An 18,973-nucleotide genomic window follows, 5' to 3' on the forward strand; every position below is an offset into this window, starting at 1 on the left:
TGTGTGCAGATAAGCCTGGTCCTTTTGGAATTAGAGCTTTTCCTTTGCCACCACTCTCCACCTCCCCTTGGTGAAGAAGGACTTGCTCTCCATACTTTGATTGCTACAGTTATGCACACACACACACGTGTACATGCTAACACTCCATTCTAGGTAACTAGGAAAGTTGTATTTTAAATAAACTTCCCATTTAAGGAACAGTAGAGTGTTTCCACTTAAAAACTTAGAAAACTTTTATAGTGTGACTCACCTCATGGTATCGTGTGTTCTTTCATTAAGCGGGCCACAGTTATATACATTAATTGACATTAAATATTGGTTTGGCTATTTTATCTATTCTCTGGAAATGCTAATAATAAGTAAATATTTTTTATAGTCCAGATTTAATAATGGTATTACAAATTTCTATTTGTTCTTTGTCATGACCATGATGGATAATGTTATATTTAGCTGATGCTATTGTATTTTTCAGTGTCTGCACATAAGCTACAAATTGTTTATACATATGTTCACCTGCACACTGACATTCTGCATTCTCAAGTAAAGATTTTTTTTTTCCAAATACTTCCTCACACCCCAGTCTTTAAGGTCATGGTGATACTGGAAAAAATAGAAAATATTCCTAAATATTTTAAAGTACTGCAATAATATTTCTTTTATAACTGCAGCTATGAAACTAATGAGCAAAACTTGACTTTCATAGCCATTTGATTGTCTAGATTTCCTTACTGTAATAAACAAGTTATGATACTGGATGATCAAAATAGAGTAATTCTAAACCTTACAGTACCAATCAGAAATAGAATTATTTTCCTATCATAACACCATGGATGTAGAAAAGTGAATCTCGGTATTCTCTGATGAGCAGAGTGCTTGTCTCCCCAAACCTAAGAGTCAAAAGCTTACCTAAATTTTGAATATCTCTAAGGGCTACAATTCTAGAGGCTGTTTGTGATATTCAGAATATAATCACCCTTATTTCTTATTTTCTTTTAACCCAGGAATGGTCTTAAATCTTAATTTATTTGCCGGAAAATATTCATTCCTGTCTTTGCCTTTCCTTTTTCATGCTGTAAACAACTCCAACGCTTTTCGGTGGCATTTTCATTTTATTTCTTTCACTTGACTGACTCATTTTTGTTTCTGGATGTCTTCTGGTTTCTTCATATCGTCTTATGGTTTCTTCATATCGCCTTTTAATTTGGGAGATTTAAAACTGGACACAAAATTGTAACAAAGGCTTTGCAAACTTCATTTTTAGCCAAATCATTATGCATATAGGGAGGTTGAAACTTAGACTAAGTTTTTTTCTAGTGGAACTAGAATTTGTACTTTTATGGTCCACAAACTTTTGTTGATAGCATGTTGACTGAACTGGAATCACACTGGTTTTTTTAGGGTAGGGCAGGCTCTTCACCACTCCGTGCGTGTTCTTCCTTTATCAGCTGTTCACAAGAGCAGTCAGTAGGATTTTGAGGTGCTCTTTGGGTGTCAGAATATAGCAGATTTCTCTTACCTTTGCATTTTTTGAATGTGTGAAATATTCCTTTGTCGTCCATCACTTAAGCCTGTACACAGTTCCAGGAGCCTCCTAATGTGTCACACACCATCCTCAGCTCCTGCTATTCTGAGGAGCCTCTTACAGTTTTTTGGCCAGGGGATCATAGGGCGTGATTGTCTGCAGCTTCTAAACACTGTGCAAGGTCCCTCCCCACTGAACCAAGGGGATGTGCCTCTCTTGCTCCTGCCAGGCCCCATGTAAGGGGGACATCTAACAGAAATAAAGGCCTTTTCTCCCTCTATCATTTCATAAATCCCAGTCCCCTTTTAGGTGTGAACTTAGTGTATTTTTCAGTCGCTGGCAGTGTTTCAGTGTTAGAAAGCTGAACAAGTGAAAGTTCATTTCTTTAGTTCAGCAGTTATTGAATCCTTGGCTGGACCCAGTACCCTTAGAAGGTACTGAGGATAACACAAGAGTTTTCTTATGGAGCTTAAATTCTCATAGGAGATCATTTAAAATCACCCTAGTACCTAAGTACAACTTAACATAAGTCACACCATAAGAGAGATACATACATTTAAGGACTGGAGAGGAGAAAGTTTAATTCTAGGTTAAGATTTAGCAGCATTCCATCTTTGCTTCATGCCTAAAGAACATAAAACACATGGAAATGGAGTCTGTATTTTTGCCTGATCAGTTTTACCATGTTGACATGTTTTTGTCATTCTTCACCTTCCCAAAAGGAGTTTTCTCTGAGGTTTCACACTGAGGGGAGTCAAACTGAGGTTGGGGGAACTGCATATGTGCTTAAGTAGCAAATGCAGTGCAAGGTTTCTGTTCTTGCATTGCACAAGTTTATGGAAGCAGAGGCTAATATGTAGGCATTAGGATTTATTTTATTCCTTTCCCCAGTGATTATATTGATAGTGAAATATCTTTGTCTGAGTACTCCAGCAATATAGCTGTAGGCGCCATAAAAATGCATAGATAGATGGCTACCAGTTCAATTAAGAGGTCTCAACCCAGCCTCCTATATGCAAACCCAGTCTATTTTAGGTTTAAATTTCTGCTCATACATTTTTTAAAAACCAAAAGAAATATTGCTTTTCAAGGTTATGTTGAAGTCTAAGGTTTCTTAAACAAAAAGCAAATCCCTAGATGGGAAAAAAATTGATAACCCTAATGTACTTCCTTGCAGTAGCATTTCCAACCCCATCACTTAAACACACTTTAAATAATATTCTCTTCATTGTAATATACAGATCATCTAGTTTTCAACCAGAGAACCAGAGAAAGTCACTGCCTGATCTAAAATCTAATATATGACAGTCAGGTTTGTTTTGGGGGAACTCTAATTATTTCAGGAGGTAGGAATCAACTAATCATGTGATAATTGTCCAAAATAAGTCAGACATAAAGTTACTTTGGCTGCTGATAGGCCGCTACCAAATACAAAAAAGAGTAAATTAATTGTTAACCTTCATGATAGTGTTTTAATGCAAATGCTTAAGAAAGAGATCTTTCATTTGTATCAATTATGTATGGGTTGGAATTAATTTGTAATTCTGGTCATCTGGTTGGCTCCATAACAGCACTGGTGACCTTTTGCGACAGCAGAGAAAGTGTCCATGTGTGCTCAGCATAGAATAGCACCGGGACTGGGTAGTTTTGTTCTTCGGTTCAGAGAGGAACGGCATTGAACGGCCCATGGTAGAAAATAATTATTGAAGTTTTAAAATCATTTACATCTCCTTGTAGATCTTTGACTTTGTCTTCCCTCACCAGGATGGTGTATTTTAGTATGCAGTCCTCTGTGGATAGTAGCATCTCCAGCTTTTGAATAAAACTGGAGAAATTAAATTCTGTTCTCAGTTTGGCGAGATGCCTCCTCCAGTGTTTGTATCTGAGCATTCACAGGAGCTCTGCGGCCCCTTTCAGACCAACTCTGAGCAGTCTCCTGCCACTCAGTCTTTGCTGTGTGTTTGCTGCTTTTTTCTGTGGCTTGGAATTTTAAACTTTCTTTGAATGTATTTTTTTTGTCGCTGTTCATGTTTTCTATAATCATGTTGTATTCCTATAAAGATACAGTGGCCTACCAAATGTAAAGAAAAAGTAAAAATAAAAAAAAATTCCACTTGAGATTACTAAAAATAAATTGGGGGATCTTTCATTATCCTTTTTGTCTTAATGTTAATAGATAAATATCAGAAAAATAATTGGCTATTATATGTTGAAATTAATTGAGATAGAAAATGTTTTTCCATTAGTTCATGAAGAACTGATTATTTGTGAAGATATTACATCTAGAGGAACATTGGCTGAGCTATCATCTAGAAAAGTTAGGTTTGCTAGTATTACTCCAAATAAAATGTTCTATTTGGTAAGATTTTATGTGTCTATTTTGGGACATGATCAGGAAGGATTTTAACTTTTCCTAAAACAAAATTAGATATTTTCTTTTATTTTAATTATGGATATTAATGGTTTAAAATTTTCTAGGACAAAAATAATGAAGGCATTCCTTCTAAAGCATGTTGACTGACTTCTCAGAATATTTCATTTGTAATTTTTAATGGCAAAATTACAGGATCTTTTCTTAGCATTAAAAAAAAAAAAAAAGATAGTCATGCCATATTTTTAAATCATTTGCTATAAGAGTAATACTCATTTATAAAGTTAAAATTTCAAATATGGTCCAGCCTAAATTTGCACTTTCAATTTTTAGGGCAGGCTTTGTATTTAATTTTGTGGTTCATTTTGAAGGATTTAACTAAAGTGTCTTGGGCTATAGTACTTTTTGTTTGTTTGTTCACTATGGCAATTATCACGAGATGATAAAAGCTATCACTGTACCAGACTTAAATAAAAATTCACGTTCCACATCTTTTGTTACTCAAACCTTTGAATAAACGTAGAATTTTTGCTATGGTCACCAGGTTAAGATCATCTGAAAATTTAAAAATAGACATTTTCTTTATAGTACTTCCCTATAATTAAAATCTTCATTTGCTTAAAAGCAGGAAGACTTTCTAAGTTATAAATTAGCATTTCTCGACCCAGGGTCACCAGTCGTGCTACTTCTTTTTGCACTATCTCCAAGAAAGAGAATGGTTCTGCTCTAACTCTGTTGAAATAGAGGTAATAATTCCAATTTATTCAGTTTCGTGTCATGATCTTTTGATCTTGTGTTGAACTTCTTGTTGAAATGTGGTCAGATTTCAGACAGTTAATTCTAATCTGTAAAGGCAAGGTAAAGTTTAGATTCAGGCTTTCCACAGAAAATAGAAGTTTTTCTAGAAAAATATTTTTATTTTTAGATAATGTTTTATACTGTTTCAAGTCTTAGAAAATGCTTTCCATCAAAAAAAATTTTCTCCTTGGCATATTTTGCCTAATTTTTTTCCGCTGGCTATTTCTTCCAATTTGGTGAAACTCTTTTTTGATCTAATTTAATTTTATCTCATGTTAAAATTATTTTATTTTAATTGATCCCATTTAGAAGTTAAATTAATTGAATTAATTTTTTTAGTTTGAAAATGACTGTATTTTTTTAAAATGAAAAATAAATGGGATTTGATAAAGGTGTGCAAGAACCTGTTTTTGCTAGCAAGCCCCATCAGGATCTCCCAAATGCATCAGTACAAGAGAAGAAAACTACTTATAAAGTGGGGGAAACGTACCTTTCAGAAAGACGCCGCTGATCCTGTTAGTTGAAGGAAATTAGCTAGAATATTAGGATGCTGGTATTTAATGGTGTTAGTCTGCATAGTCTGTTGCTGTAATACAGAGCTAAATATCAACAGAACTTGTTACTGTTGTTTGGGCTGCTTTTGTATACCAGCTTCAAAATATGTTTTGACACTTTATTATGCTCTGAATCAAACTTCAGATGTGTGTAATGAAGGATGAAGTCTTTATCAGACTCTAGTGTATAAATAATGGAGGAGAGCAGTTTGGAAATGGTCTCTCTGTAAGAGAATGGTAGCTGAAGAGTTTCAAGTTATGATCTGGCACAAGCGAAGCGCCACTGTCGGTGTAAACAAAACCGAGACTCCTCTCTAAGGGCGCAGGCTGCTGTTGCTGCTTCCTCTCTCCACACCCCCCTTTCCTTTTCCTCTTTTTCTTTTTCTTTTTCTTTTTCTTTTTCTTTTTCTTTTTCTTTTTCTTTTTCTTTCCTCTTTCCTCTTTCCTCTTTCCTCTTTCCTCTCCTCTCTCCCTCTCCTCTCTCCCTCTCCCTCTCCCTCTCCCTCTCCCTCTCCCTCTCCCTCTCCCTCTCCCTCTCCCTCTCCCTCTCCCTCTCCCTCTCCCTCTCCCTCTCCCTCTCCCTCTCCCTCTCCCTCTCCCTCTCCCTCTCCCTCTCCCTCTCCCTCTCCCTCTCCCTCTCCCTCTCCCTCTCCCTCTCCCTCTCCCTCTCCCTCTCCCTCTCCCTCTCCCTCTCCCTCTCCCTCTCCCTCTCCCTCTCCCTCTCCCTCTCCCTCTCCCTCTCCCTCTCCCTCTCCCTCTCCTCTTTCTTTTGTTCCTTTTTTGTTCATCATGTTATTTCTGTAACGTTCTCACTCCTAGTTTGTATGCTGAACCTTTTGAGAAAGTCTGGCACCTCTGATCCACTTTCCCTCACAGACCCTATAATTGTTGGCTGTATTTTTATGTTTTTCAGATTCAAGTCAATCTGAAAGTCCCAGCCAGCCAAGTGATGCTGACATTAAGGACCAGCCAGAAAATGGTAAGTTTAGATTTGGGTCTACAGTAGCCAGCAGCTAATCACGTATAAGGATTTCTGGTTCTACCCTATGGGTGGCCCACAGTAGGAACAACTGAGGACTGAAGGAGTTCTCTCGCCCACTGTCGCAGCCCTCACCACCTCCACCCCCAAACGCTATTGGGAACTCATGAGAACCTTAGTTTCCAAGAAAGTCGATTACTGTGAGAGGTGGACTTACCAAATTAGAATCTTTTCAGAATAAGTGAGGAATCATGAATGACTTTTTCTTTTCATTTTAGTTCCTTTTAAAGTGACAAATGCCCCACAATCTTCTTCAGTAGTGATTTAAGATCATTGACAAGTGTTTCTGAGGCCTTTTAAGAGTTCAACACTTTGCTAATTGCTTTAAGAAAATGATCTGTCTTTGAAGGGTTTTTCTCTTTAAATTGTCTGAAACAGAAAGAGTACATCACAGTGTTAAATCCTCAATTGCATAAATATACGAACTTTCTCTTGCAGAAATTGGAATAAATAGAATAAATCCTTTATATACAAATACACTGGTGTCCAGTATAATACTAAATTTGAGGTTATGTACTCCAAGTACGAAAAAGATTGTCATAGGTTGGAATTTTCTATAATCATCAATTTCAATAAAAACCTATAAGTGAACCAACAGTACTTATCATATGATAAACATTGTATTGTGTACTTTTACACATATCACCTCATAGAGTTCCACAGTGCTCTTCCTCAGTGATAGAGCTGAAGGCTCTAATGGGAATACTTGACCTTGAGGTGCCTGTGAGGGGAATACGGCTTTATGGTTAAAAACTCAGGCTGTGGTGTCAGACCTGCATTAAAATTCTGCCCCTACTGTTTCTTACCTTTGTAATACTGAATGGGTCATTTAACTCTCAGGGTACAGATTTGTTCCTCCTCTTTAAAATAGTATGGTTATAATATTACCTACCTGTGGAAAATTAAGTAAGATCATATGTACATATTTCTATAGTTTATACTTTAAAAGTTGTTGGCTGTTGTTCAGTATTTGTTTTTCATCTATGTAGGATGACCTCATTCCTGAGTTTCTCTCCCTTTTGTTGTTTGTACATTTTTCCATTTGGATCTCTGATCTGTTGGAATAGATAGATAAACTGAATTATGTCAGTAATGTGGGATGAAGGGTTGAGCTTATCACATTAGATATCCTGCCACTAATTTTTCAGGATTGGTTTCATTTCCCAAGCTTGGGAAATCCTTCATAGCATTGCTGGGCACTAACGTTAAATATGGACTATGTGGTTATTCCTCTTCCCGTCCCGGTATTTTGGTGGTATTTTCTGTCAACATCTTTTCAAAGTAGGCATTAAGAAGAGAGAGAAAGAAGAGAGAGAGACTGCTGAAGGCTTGTTTTTAGTTTCATAAATAGCTACATCTTATTTCTCGTTAACATTTATAAGAGTGATATTTATAGATTAGTTTCATTCTTTATATCCTATTTGACTTATAGGTGGTGGTGCCTTAAATGTTTTGTTCTTTCATATAGTATGTTTATAATCTTCCTGAAGTTGTGTTCAGAGATACTCATTTTATTTATTTTCATTTTTAAAGTTTCTTGGGCTGTTAGGGGTATGTGGTTCACGTATTTGGGTCTGGCGGCCCCTCCCGCAGGCCTGCGTTTCATCTGTCTTCATAAAATGGCCGACAAGCTGTTCACATGCAAATATAAATTGAGAGCATGAGAGGCCTGGCATGCCTTTCGGGAGCTGCCTGTGATACCGACATTGTGTGCGCTTCCCATTCCAAACAGCAACCAGGACTGAGCCTGGATTTTTCGGCCAAAGGCATGGTGATACTAGCCAAGTTCGCTTTTAACCCCAAATTACTTGGTGCCACCTTAAGGACTCATGATACTATTTTGGGGGATCGTGTGAGTTCAAAGAAAGAAAGTATTAATATCTCGGAGAGAAAGTTATACATTCCAGTGTTTCTAATTTCTATTTATTTCAAGAAAAAGAAGTAGAAGTTGCTTTGTCTGAGAATTCTAACTGAAGCCGAGACCAGGGAAACATCAGCCTATTCAGTTTCCTCTATCTGTCTTTTGTCAATCTCAGATGAAGTTATTGGAGGAAAGTGATTTTATCTCTTCCCTAAAGACATAATTCCCAGAGGAAAATAATTGAAGATTTCAGGACATGGTATTTATATGCATTAGATAACTTCCTGGGGTTGCTTTGATCGAGTGTTCTTTCTTTTTCCATAACCTCAGGTTATAGAACATGAGTTTGTGAAAGGTTTTTGTTTGTTTGTTTGTTTCATTTTGTTTTTAAAGAGGGAACTGTCATAAATGTGTCAACAAAACTTAAGAATTTTTAGAATCCTGTTGGAGGAAGAAGTGACAGACTGGTCTTCAAATAGAGTGGGAACCCATTACTCCGTCTTTATGTATAGATGCGAGGGGAAATAATATTCTTTTTATTCCAGCTCTTGAGGAGAAAGGTAATGGGAAACGAATGGTATTTTTCTAGTAAACCACGGAGAATGAATAGACAAATGGTAACATGCTGTTTCATCCAAAACCATAAAGTAGGCCATGTAACTTTACCTAAAGTGGATGCAGCTGTTTCTTCCCTGTCCAACTAGTCTGGTTTTTTCTTTTTTTTTTCCTGTGGAATTTTTGCTTTCTTTTTTTGTACTCCCTTAAGACTCAACTGTAAAAGAAAACAAATCTTTGTCCAATTAGAGTATTAGATGGGAATTTTGAAGGAATTATCTGAAGCCCAAAGATAAAATATCAGAATCTCTGAACTCAAAATTGGTATAATAAATGATTGAAACTCTACCTGTAGAGTCAAACAGACCTGAGTTGAAATGAAATAATGCCTGAGTGACTTTGAATGAGCTTTGACCCCAATCTTAGTTTTTTTATTGTATCAGTAAAATACGAATACTAAAAGAGCCTACCTCATGAGTATTAAAATGAGAATATGCATATGAAACAGCTTAATGCCTACCTCATAGTAAGGACTCAAAGAAAGGTAACCATTACTACTATCCAGTTAAAGCTTGTCATATGTGTAATAAATACACATATTTGAGAGGTCGAAAGCTGGGAGCCTGAGATTGGAAGCAGGATAGTGTCAGAAATAAACCAAGACTTAGAGCCATCTTCTGTAGATACCTACTCTGTTCTGAAACATCAGCCATAAATCTACTTAAATCTGTCCATAATCCCCGCAGTGCCACATCTTTTTCACTGTTTAGTTCTAGTGCTCACATTCTGTCCACCTCCCAGGAGTTGAGAACTACCCAAGGTGATTCAGGGTTTATAGAAACTTCAGAATGAGTGCTCAAGAAAAGGTGGTTTTGGAAAGAGGCAACTCCTCCTAGATGTCTTCAATTTTAGCTGAGGTTTTCCTTGGCTCAAACCAATTAGAATCTGGCTTATTTAAAACTATAAGCTGATTAAGGGTAGGACTCATGACAAATCCTTTTAAAAACATCTTGTATAGCACATAGCTCTGTCGCTTAAACTTAGTAGGTACCTGATATTTATTTACTTAGTGAATAAAGTTAATTAATGGAGGAATAGGTTGTCATTATCCCCAAATATTTTTTTGAGTCTGCTTACTGTTTGATTTACCAAGAGTTTTTTAAGGAAAAATAAAATAAAACCCTGGAGAAGGTGAAAATGTAATTTGAGTGTAGGGGAAAGTTGTACACAGACATATGGACATACATACACAGATACAATTAATAGTGCTAGGGAGCCAAGGCCAGGGCTAGGTACTCATGGACACAGTAGATCAAGTTGTGCCTCAGCTTCCAATTTACCCCAGTGAGCAGGTGTGATCAAATACAGTTGACCCTTGGACTATACAGGTTTGAACTGCATGGATCCACTTAGACCTGGATTTTTTTTTTCCGCAATAAATACCTGTATTGTTTTTAGTCTGCAGTTGGGAGTGTGCAGATGCGGAGGGCCGACTGTATGCATTGTTCTACACCATTTTAATTCTGGGATATGAGCACCTGTGGATTTTGGTATCCACAGGGCCCCAGAAACCAGTCCTCCTCAGATACTGAGGAACATCTAAGTTTTGGGGGAATTAAAAGTTGTATGTAAATTTTGACTGCACAGTGGGTTGGCATCTCTAACTCCCAAGTTGTTCAAGGGTTACTTGTATTTGAAATACCATCATGTTAGCTTATGCTAGATTACCAGAGGGAATGCAGTCCTGACAAAGTTCTTAGCTCTGACTGTATCACTTATTTAATCCTTTTGCATATTGCTGAAACCCCCTTTTTGACTTTTCAAGAGCTCTTGGAGGTCTTAAGTCTTGTTTGTTGGACTTTGACTTGGAACACCTATGCAAACTACCTTGGTGAATTCCCATGCTGCTCTTTGGCTACTGTTAAAAGTATTTATGGGACAGAACTTTTGAAGTCTGTGCTCAATATTTACAGGGTCTCTGAACAGTCCCCAAAGCTTGCAATCTGTGGTGCATCAGGTAAGCCATTAATGAAGAAACAGCTCATGTGATAGCCCCTACTTAATTCAAGGCTCACTTCTGCAGGACTACCCTGAGTCAGTGTCAGAGGGAATAGCATGGTCCAACATTGACACTCTGAAAGCACATTTCCCACTGAGACTCCCCGTGAAAGCACCCTTAACTAAAAAGAAATAAAAAAATAAAGAAAGAAAGAAGGAAAATGTGGGATTCCCTTACCAGAGAAAGAAAAGCTGTGTTCACGTTTTTTTCTATTTACTAACTCTCATCATCTGAATAGCCTACTACTAATAATAACCTAATCTGAGTGACTTTTTAAAATGTGATACTTATAATGCAAAAATTTAGGTTATTTTCTTAGGTTTAATCATGTTTGTTCTTCCTCATTTCACTGATAGTTGCACATATGTTGGTGGCATCAACCCTTTGCAGTCATTGGAAGGCCATTAATCTTAAATGATGCTTGCCCCAGATTTTGCAAATTTCCAGCTCTACCTGCCAATTTGAAAATCACCCTGGAGTATTGGTTAAATCTAGCTTCCATGTTCACCATCTTCATTCATATCATTCCTATCTTACATTGTTAAAATAGGTACCACTGCTAAATGTTGCTAGATGAACAAGGAATGTGCTTTTTTAACAATGGTTGTCATTATCTCATTAGTTATCATTTAACCATTTCTGTGAGTATTTTGAGTATTTAGATATGTATAAAATAACTTTCAAGCTACTGACTTCCTGATTTAAGGTTTATATGTAGGATTCACTTTGTAATTTGGGGATGAGATAAGAGAACTATAAATTTCTGTTTCTCTTTTGGATAAACATTCTTTTATCTGATAATATCTCTTTAAAAATTGCAGGCCCTTTGCTTTAACCTTTTTTCACTACCTCCTCAAATATATATTGTATTGTACTATTATATTGCAATATTAGTACATATTGGAAGGCAAAATAAAATTCATAATTCCAGCCTCTAAGAATTAACTGTTCCTACTGTGTGGACTGCTTGTTGTAGGAACTGTTTTGATTAATGTGTCCTTTTAGTTGGTTCATTTTTAAGAATTTTGCAGGCAGCAGAGCCTTACAGTTGCATCTTATTGGGAAAGCAGGAGTGTTCTAGCACCATTGACTTATAAATACAATTTATCAATATTTCATAATTTGCATATTTTCTTTTACAATTACCTAGCAACAGTTATTCTCTGCAGTGTTCTTTCTAAAAACCCTGCAGGGACAGACACAGTAGAGTGACCACCATAATAGCAGCCATAACAGTAATGATCAATATTCTAAAATGTGAAGGTCCCAACTCAAGGAGACATTAAAACCTAAATGCCTTCTGTTTTCCAGATCTGTCTAATTAAATCCTGACTGATGAATTTTTAGCAGTGCAATGAAGGTAGTCTCTCTTTTTTAAGAAACTAGGGACTAGAGTTTGGTTTGATCTAAAATGTCGCTCTGAGACTAGGTGAATTATACTTTCTTAAATATTGTTAGCAGATGTGACCTACTGTTGTTTGGAGAGGCTCTTTAGAAATGCCTCCAGACAAAGGAAATTCTTGGATCTTGCCTTATGAAGGATGAGGTACCAGGTGAGGCTGGGGGCTTCCCCCACTTGCATCCCGCAGCGTAGAGTGTGCCGAGCTTTGCACAGGACCCAGCGTAGTTAAGGTGCCTTTTCAACTGAAAAATAGGGAGGCAATTTGTAGTCATTTTAAAGAAGTAGTTTTACCTCACACATTATGGATATTTTATTGTCTACATACAGAGGATAACTAGCTGAATAGACTTTAAGTGGTTGGCTAGTAGCCAAAGTAGGGAATGTTTTAGACTCTGTTCCCCTGATTTCCAAATTCTAAAATGTACTGGCTGGGTGGTCTATTTCAGACATCTTCCCTTGCCCCCCCAACCCCTCACACACAAATAGCTACAGAAGAAAGAAGGAAAAAAAGGGTTTCTTTCTGGTCCTCAAATTTATTTGTACCTTTGACTTTTTTCCCAGGAGTGACAACCATTTGAGTGTTCATTGGATGTAACATTCCAAATTGAAAAGCATTTTTACTTGCTTATTTATATTTTATTTGGGATTGTGCAGATTTATCCATAGATCTCTATTCTAAAAATACAAAACAATAAAATTCACATAGTATTTGAATTGGGCTCAGAAAAAAGATTAAATGAAGAGCTGTCATCAAACCACAGTGCAGTAGGAGGTGCACCTGGTGTTTGGCTATAGTGACATCTGCAATTGCTCTGTTTTCCCTGTGATCTAAGCCTGCACCAACTCTGATGGGACCCTTTGACAGAGACATCCTTAGGAGGACCTGCCATGTCCTTCTAGTGGTCACTTGCACACCCCTCTCCATCAATGAAAAGCTTGGTGAAGTGTCAGGCAGGCTAGTTTGGTTAGGGAATAGTGTGTGAGCTTTCCTTGCCACGAATAATGGGGCCTGATTTGACACTTGAGCATGAATTTGTTCTTTTAAAGTCTGTATATTATATTTTAGAAGGAATTATGCATTTGTGGATAATATTAGTAAACTGAATATAATAAAAATAATTTATTTGGGAGTTTGGAGTCACTAATACAGATTGATTAGTTGTCTGCTGGAAAAATACATGTGGCCACAAGGTTTTTTGGTACCTTTTCTCCCTACAGCTTCCCCACCTGCCCCCAGGCCCTTCTTTTCTTTGGGTTTTACACAGCTCCAGGCAACTCTGTTCCCTTGGCATTAGCTTGTTGTTCAGGAAATCCCCTGGGATATCACAAAAAGAGGTATGGGGAGGGGTAGTATTTACTGCAGATGACTCTACCCTGTCTCAGTTGTTCATTTCTATACTGGGTCCATTTTAACGCAAAGGGAACAAGGGAGTCTCATATGCCTTATCCGCAGGCATCATACAGTGAATATCCAAAGAGAGAGATGCAAAGGATGTTGTGGAGAGGCCCAGCAAAATAGGAATAGGCTTCCAACAATCTCTCCATGAAGGAAAGTTAGCGTTTTCTTAGATCTCTGTATGTATTTTGCAACTAGAGAGCTTCTCAGCAAGCAGCATTTGTAAACTCAAGAGATGAACAAAGAGAAGCCAAATCATAGCTTCTGAGTAGGTCACATTAGCAAAGGACAGTTGCCATTACAAGCTTGACACTGAGCATTTAAGGGAAAATCAGTTGACCAAGTCACTTAAAAACTTGAACCTCAATTTTCTCATAAGTAATTCAACAGATCTTAAGAATTTGCTGGGAGCATTTGGACTATGTACTAGATACATTGAAGGAATACAGAGATGGATCAGACATCCTGTTCTTGAGCACCTCAGAAGGAAAAGGCTTCATTCATTCATTTCACTCATTCATTTCATTCGTTCAGCAAATATTTAGTGCATTTTAAGAACCAGGCACTGCCCTGAACAAAGCAGACAAAATCTCTCTTCTTTTGGCACTTACCTTCTGGTGCGAGCAGACTGTGAACTAACTAATATATGTGTCAGATGTCAAGTAGTATTAAATAAAACAAGATAAGGGGATAAACAGAGGAGGATATAGATGCTATTTTACAGAGTGGTGAGGGAAGCCTTTCCGATATGCTGACATTTGAGCTAAGACCTGAGAGGTTGAAGAAGGGAGCTAAGCAGATATTAGGAACTTTTGTGTTAAGAGGAGGAAGCAGTAAATGGAGAGGCTTGGAGACATGTTAGAGGAACAGCAAGGGGGTCAGTGTGGGTTAAGGGGCATGAATGAAGAAGAGGGCAATTGGAGATGGGGGGTAGCAGGAAGCCAGATTATGCTGGACCTTGTAGGCCAAGGAAAGGACTTGGCAAATCCTTGATAAATCACGATATGCTTTACAGAGGAATGCTCATACCAGATCTACTCATTTGTCATAGTAAATATGTCCTGAGCCCCTATGATGTTCAGGAGTGAACAAACTGAAAGGCCTAATTCATAACAATGTCAAAGATTAAGACTCTCATCTGCCATGGCAACATCGTTTAGTATCCACAATGGTTTGCCCTTATGCATGTCTACTAAAAGCTGAGTCACTTGCATGACATATTTAACTTCATACACCTATTCGTGCAAATGATTCCTTTTTCATTTAATGGATGTCTAAATCTGCTAGGTTTCAGCTGAACCCTTATCTCATGACATCATTTCATTTGGAAGCCCCTAGGTGTCAAGTACATTTACCATGAAGCTTGATTTTTCTCTCTGATAGTTGCCAGACTTAGCAAATAAATACAAGACACCAAGTTAAATTTATTTCAGGTAAACCATGAATCATTTTTTAGTATTACATGGGAGATAGTTAAACAAAGAAAGTATTTCTTGTTTATCTAAACCAACTCCTGTATTTTATCTGGCAGCCCATCCTAATTCTCCACACACTCCCAGGGAGGTTATGTGGGCAAGAGTAACAGCAGCATATGAAAAGGTTTGATTAGTCTGTGATGATTCCACTGATCACAAAGGGTCAAACCACTGGAATTTAACTCACTGAAAATGAAACCTGGGAAGAGTACCACAAAGTTCGAATGACTGGACTGCTAAAATTCTTTTCCTGCCGCATCTGCTGGTTCCTAGCCCAGTAGTTATCTTGGAACAATGAGCTGCTTGTAAGGCACAGTCAATAGGTACAATACAGTAGTTGAGAGCCACTCAACCTATGCAAGTACGTGTATAAGTTTAATTAGTGAGACATTAATTGAGTAAGCCATTGAGACAGTAGGTGAGTTACTTCTTGAAAGCAAATGCAAAGGAAGTATACCTTGTCACAAGATCCAATTATTGGCTGACTGCTTGCCTCATGAAAGATGATGAAAGTAGAAAATCACTCAAATAATAAATGCCTGAGAAATTCCGTATTCAAAGGTGAAGTAGAGAAAAAACATATCAGATAGACTTGGAAACAGAAGGTGCCATAGTTTTCATGTGCTATATGGGAAACTGAATATATATGTTTCCATTTGTAATTGAGGACTATTTTGCTAAGTATGACAAAACTTGTCTAAACATGTTACAAAAACGTGGTGTGGTCTTTGAACCTCTCCTACTTTAAAAAAGATTCAAGGAAAGCAATTTCAGAAAGTAGGATTAAATTCTTTTGGGCTTCAAAGCCAAATAGTGACAAAAATAATGATTTTAGTGATAATAATCGTGATAATAGCTCACATTCATTGTGGATTTTTTGTATGCTGGTATGTTAGTTGGGTCCTCCAAGAAGGATAAGCTTTAATGTGAGTAGATGTGCAGGGATTTACTGGGGTAAAACCTATGAACTATGGGGAGGGAGCAAAAGTAGGCTAGGAGAGTCATCAGATCACAATATAGATGCCCCTCGACTTGCAGTGGAATTAATGTCCTGATGAACCCATTGTAAATTGAAAATATCTTAAGTTGAAAATGCATTTAAAAAACCTAACCTACTGAACATGATAGCTAAGCTTAGCCTACTTTAAATGTTTTCAGAACACTCACATTAGCTTACATTGAGCAAAAGCATTACAATGAATCATCTGCATGATGATTACGTTATAGAATATCAGTTGTTTACCCTGGTAATCGGATGGCTGGCTGGGAGCTGCTGCTTGCTGCTGCCCAGCATCACGAGAATACCATCCACATATTGACAGTCTAGGACAAGATCAAATTCAGAATTTGAAGTATGGTTTTTCCTGAATGTGTATTGCTTTTGTCTCATCATGAGGTTGAAAACTCATCATGTTGAACTATCATGAACCAGGACTGCACATACTAATCAGGTACCTGTGAATGGAGAGGGGGAAGGAAGGAGGATTGGGTAGGAAGAATCCTAGACATCACTAAGCTTCTAAGAAAGTTTCATACAGGCCAATGGAGGGTCTTTGAGCCAAAGTCACCTCTTATAAAAGTTCTTGATTCCATAGGAATAGGTCTGCATTAGTATCCTCCCCCTTAAGTCACTGGCTGGGAACCTGGAGGAGATGTGGACTTGGAACAAACATGGTGGTAGAACCAGAGGGGTGACAGCTGGGGTTGTCAGGCAGTTATGCTCCTTGTAGCAAGTGATCTGAGTGACTCATTTTTATGGCCACCCTAGCAATGTGCTGTGTTAAGAGTCCTATATTTATGATCTTACTTAGTCCTAAAACAATCTTGTGGAGATAGGTACAATTAGTGTGCCCATTTTACAGATGAGGAAACTGAGACACAAAAAATTTAAATAGCTTGCCCACAGTAAAGAAGGCAGAGTACTCAAAGAAAGGCACAAAGAATATTCAGACTTGAACTCCAGAATTTAAATGTTTTAACCATAGAAAGAATAGTATTCAAACTCTGGTTCTGTAACTTATTGATTATGTAAATTTGGGCAAGTGATTTAAACTCTTGGACTTGTGTTTCCTTATTTATAAGGTGGGATGTCATCACCTTCCCAGGAAATGTGTTTCTGGTGCTGTTTTGTTTTGAGCTTAAACAATGTTAGTTCCTTTTCCTTCCTCACTTTCTGTCATCTAGGATTGTCATCTCTTCCTATATTCCTTATCTCATCCTCCCAGGTACCTGTGTCAGCCTTGTTCAGGCACCCACAGGCTTAATTTTGCCCTCAGAACTAACAGGACTATTTCCGTGTGGATTATATGTATGAATATATTAACATGTGTGTGTGTGTGTGTATCCAGAACTTGTAACAATCCATATTAAATACTAAATAAAGTGTAGCTCACCTTCTCTTTTATCCACCTCACTGCCTCATGAACATGAACCATATGCTAGAGGGCAACATAGAACATATATTTTTCTTGTTTTAAATTCTTTTGGAAAAATTACATTGTTATGGCAAAAGTACACTCTTATTTTTCTTACAAACATTCTTTACTCCTATTTCTATAGTCTCAAGTACTATGAGTATATGACTCTACAATGGATACTTTTTAACAGTGGATGAAATTTTCATTTGATTTTTCTGCCAGAGGTAGAAAGTTATAAAATGAGATTAGTTAAGGTATTTATACCAGATGCCATTATGTTTGTTGGATGGCATAAAACAATAATGATTGCCAATGAATTTGAAAGTATTTCAGTTGGAAAAGATGTAGGAATGTAGTTTTATTGAAAACATAAAATGTTTATTCCCATTCCCTATTTTTTTGTGCAGTACAATAGGAATTTGCACCTCACCCCTTTGATTTTAGGTTTCTGAATTATTTAAAAGAACCAGTTAATTCTCCATTTCAAGTGAGCAAGACAAAGTTCATTAGGATATCTGATTCCTAGCAGGTCCCACATTCACAGATCATGTTAACTCCACAGAGAGGTTTATCTTTTTAAACTGCAAATGCTGTCCAAACTGAAAGCTTTTCTATTTAATGCATTCTTGTAACTTTGGATCCGTAATGGTAGAAGGGGGTCAGTGAGGCACCTTGTTTTCAGAGCATCAGCCAGTTCTAAACATAGCAGTGCCCAGAACATGCATGTTCCTTGAGTTGTAGTGGGTTTGCAAATCAACAGTATGAAATACATATAAAACTCAGCAGATGCTAACACACAGTCTTGTCCAGTGGTTTCTAACTAGTGGTCCTTCAAAGGGGAACAAAGAAAAAACCCTAAAAGAAATTATGCATTTTTCCTAGATAGAGCTACATCTGTAGTTGTAAACTCACTGGTTATCTTACACTTACAGAGACTCTGTGGCAGTTATAGTTTTGATTCATTTAATAAAAGAGATGAATTACTCATTATTTAATAGAGATGGTAAGTTAAATACTTTGAGAAATAGGATCCATGAGAGAAAAATATTGCAAGATGTCCTTGTTGGTGACAAGACACAGAAGTCTCTGCTATAGATCAGTGGTTAATAATAGCCTTTAATGCCCTGGCCGGATTGCTTAGTGGTTAGAGTATCATCCCCATACGCCAGGGCTGCAGGTTTGCTCCCCCATCAGGGCACATACAAGAATCAACCAAAGAATGCATAAATAAGTGGAACAACAAATCGATATCTGTCTGTCTCTGTCTTTTTCCCTCCCCCCTTCTAAAATCAATAAATAAAAATTAAAGATAAGGTAATAGCCTTTAACTTTCTCTTAGGAAAGGAGAGGGAGAAGAGAAAAGCAGGTGCCAGTAAAAGCCAGTAAAGACCTGTTGTGCCCAGGAGCTGCTCATCATCTCCCTAACGTATCCCTTTATTCATTCTTTCAACCGATATTGTTGCACTCAATTCTATATGAGCAGAATTGAAAGCAAGGGTCAGTGGGGAAAAGCAGCTCAAAGTA

General features: G+C 37.4%; 1 protein-coding gene across 6 annotated transcripts in view; it reads left to right on the forward strand.

The window, feature by feature from the left end:
- NFIA (nuclear factor I A) overlaps positions 1-18,973 on the forward strand; it is a gene marked incomplete at its 3' end in the record, with an annotated part of 352,385 nt that overhangs the window by 174,648 nt on the left and 158,764 nt on the right. For all 6 annotated transcript variants that reach the window (XM_081144016.1, XM_081144015.1, XM_081144019.1 and 3 more), the window contains exon 3: positions 6,159-6,224. In XM_081144016.1, coding sequence (XP_081000142.1) covers positions 6,159-6,224 — 66 coding nt within the window. The remainder of the gene's footprint in view (positions 1-6,158; positions 6,225-18,973) is intronic.

This window comes from Miniopterus schreibersii (genome assembly GCF_964146895.1).
Source record: "Miniopterus schreibersii genome assembly, chromosome: 8".
NCBI classification, from domain to species: Eukaryota; Metazoa; Chordata; class Mammalia; order Chiroptera; family Miniopteridae; genus Miniopterus; species Miniopterus schreibersii.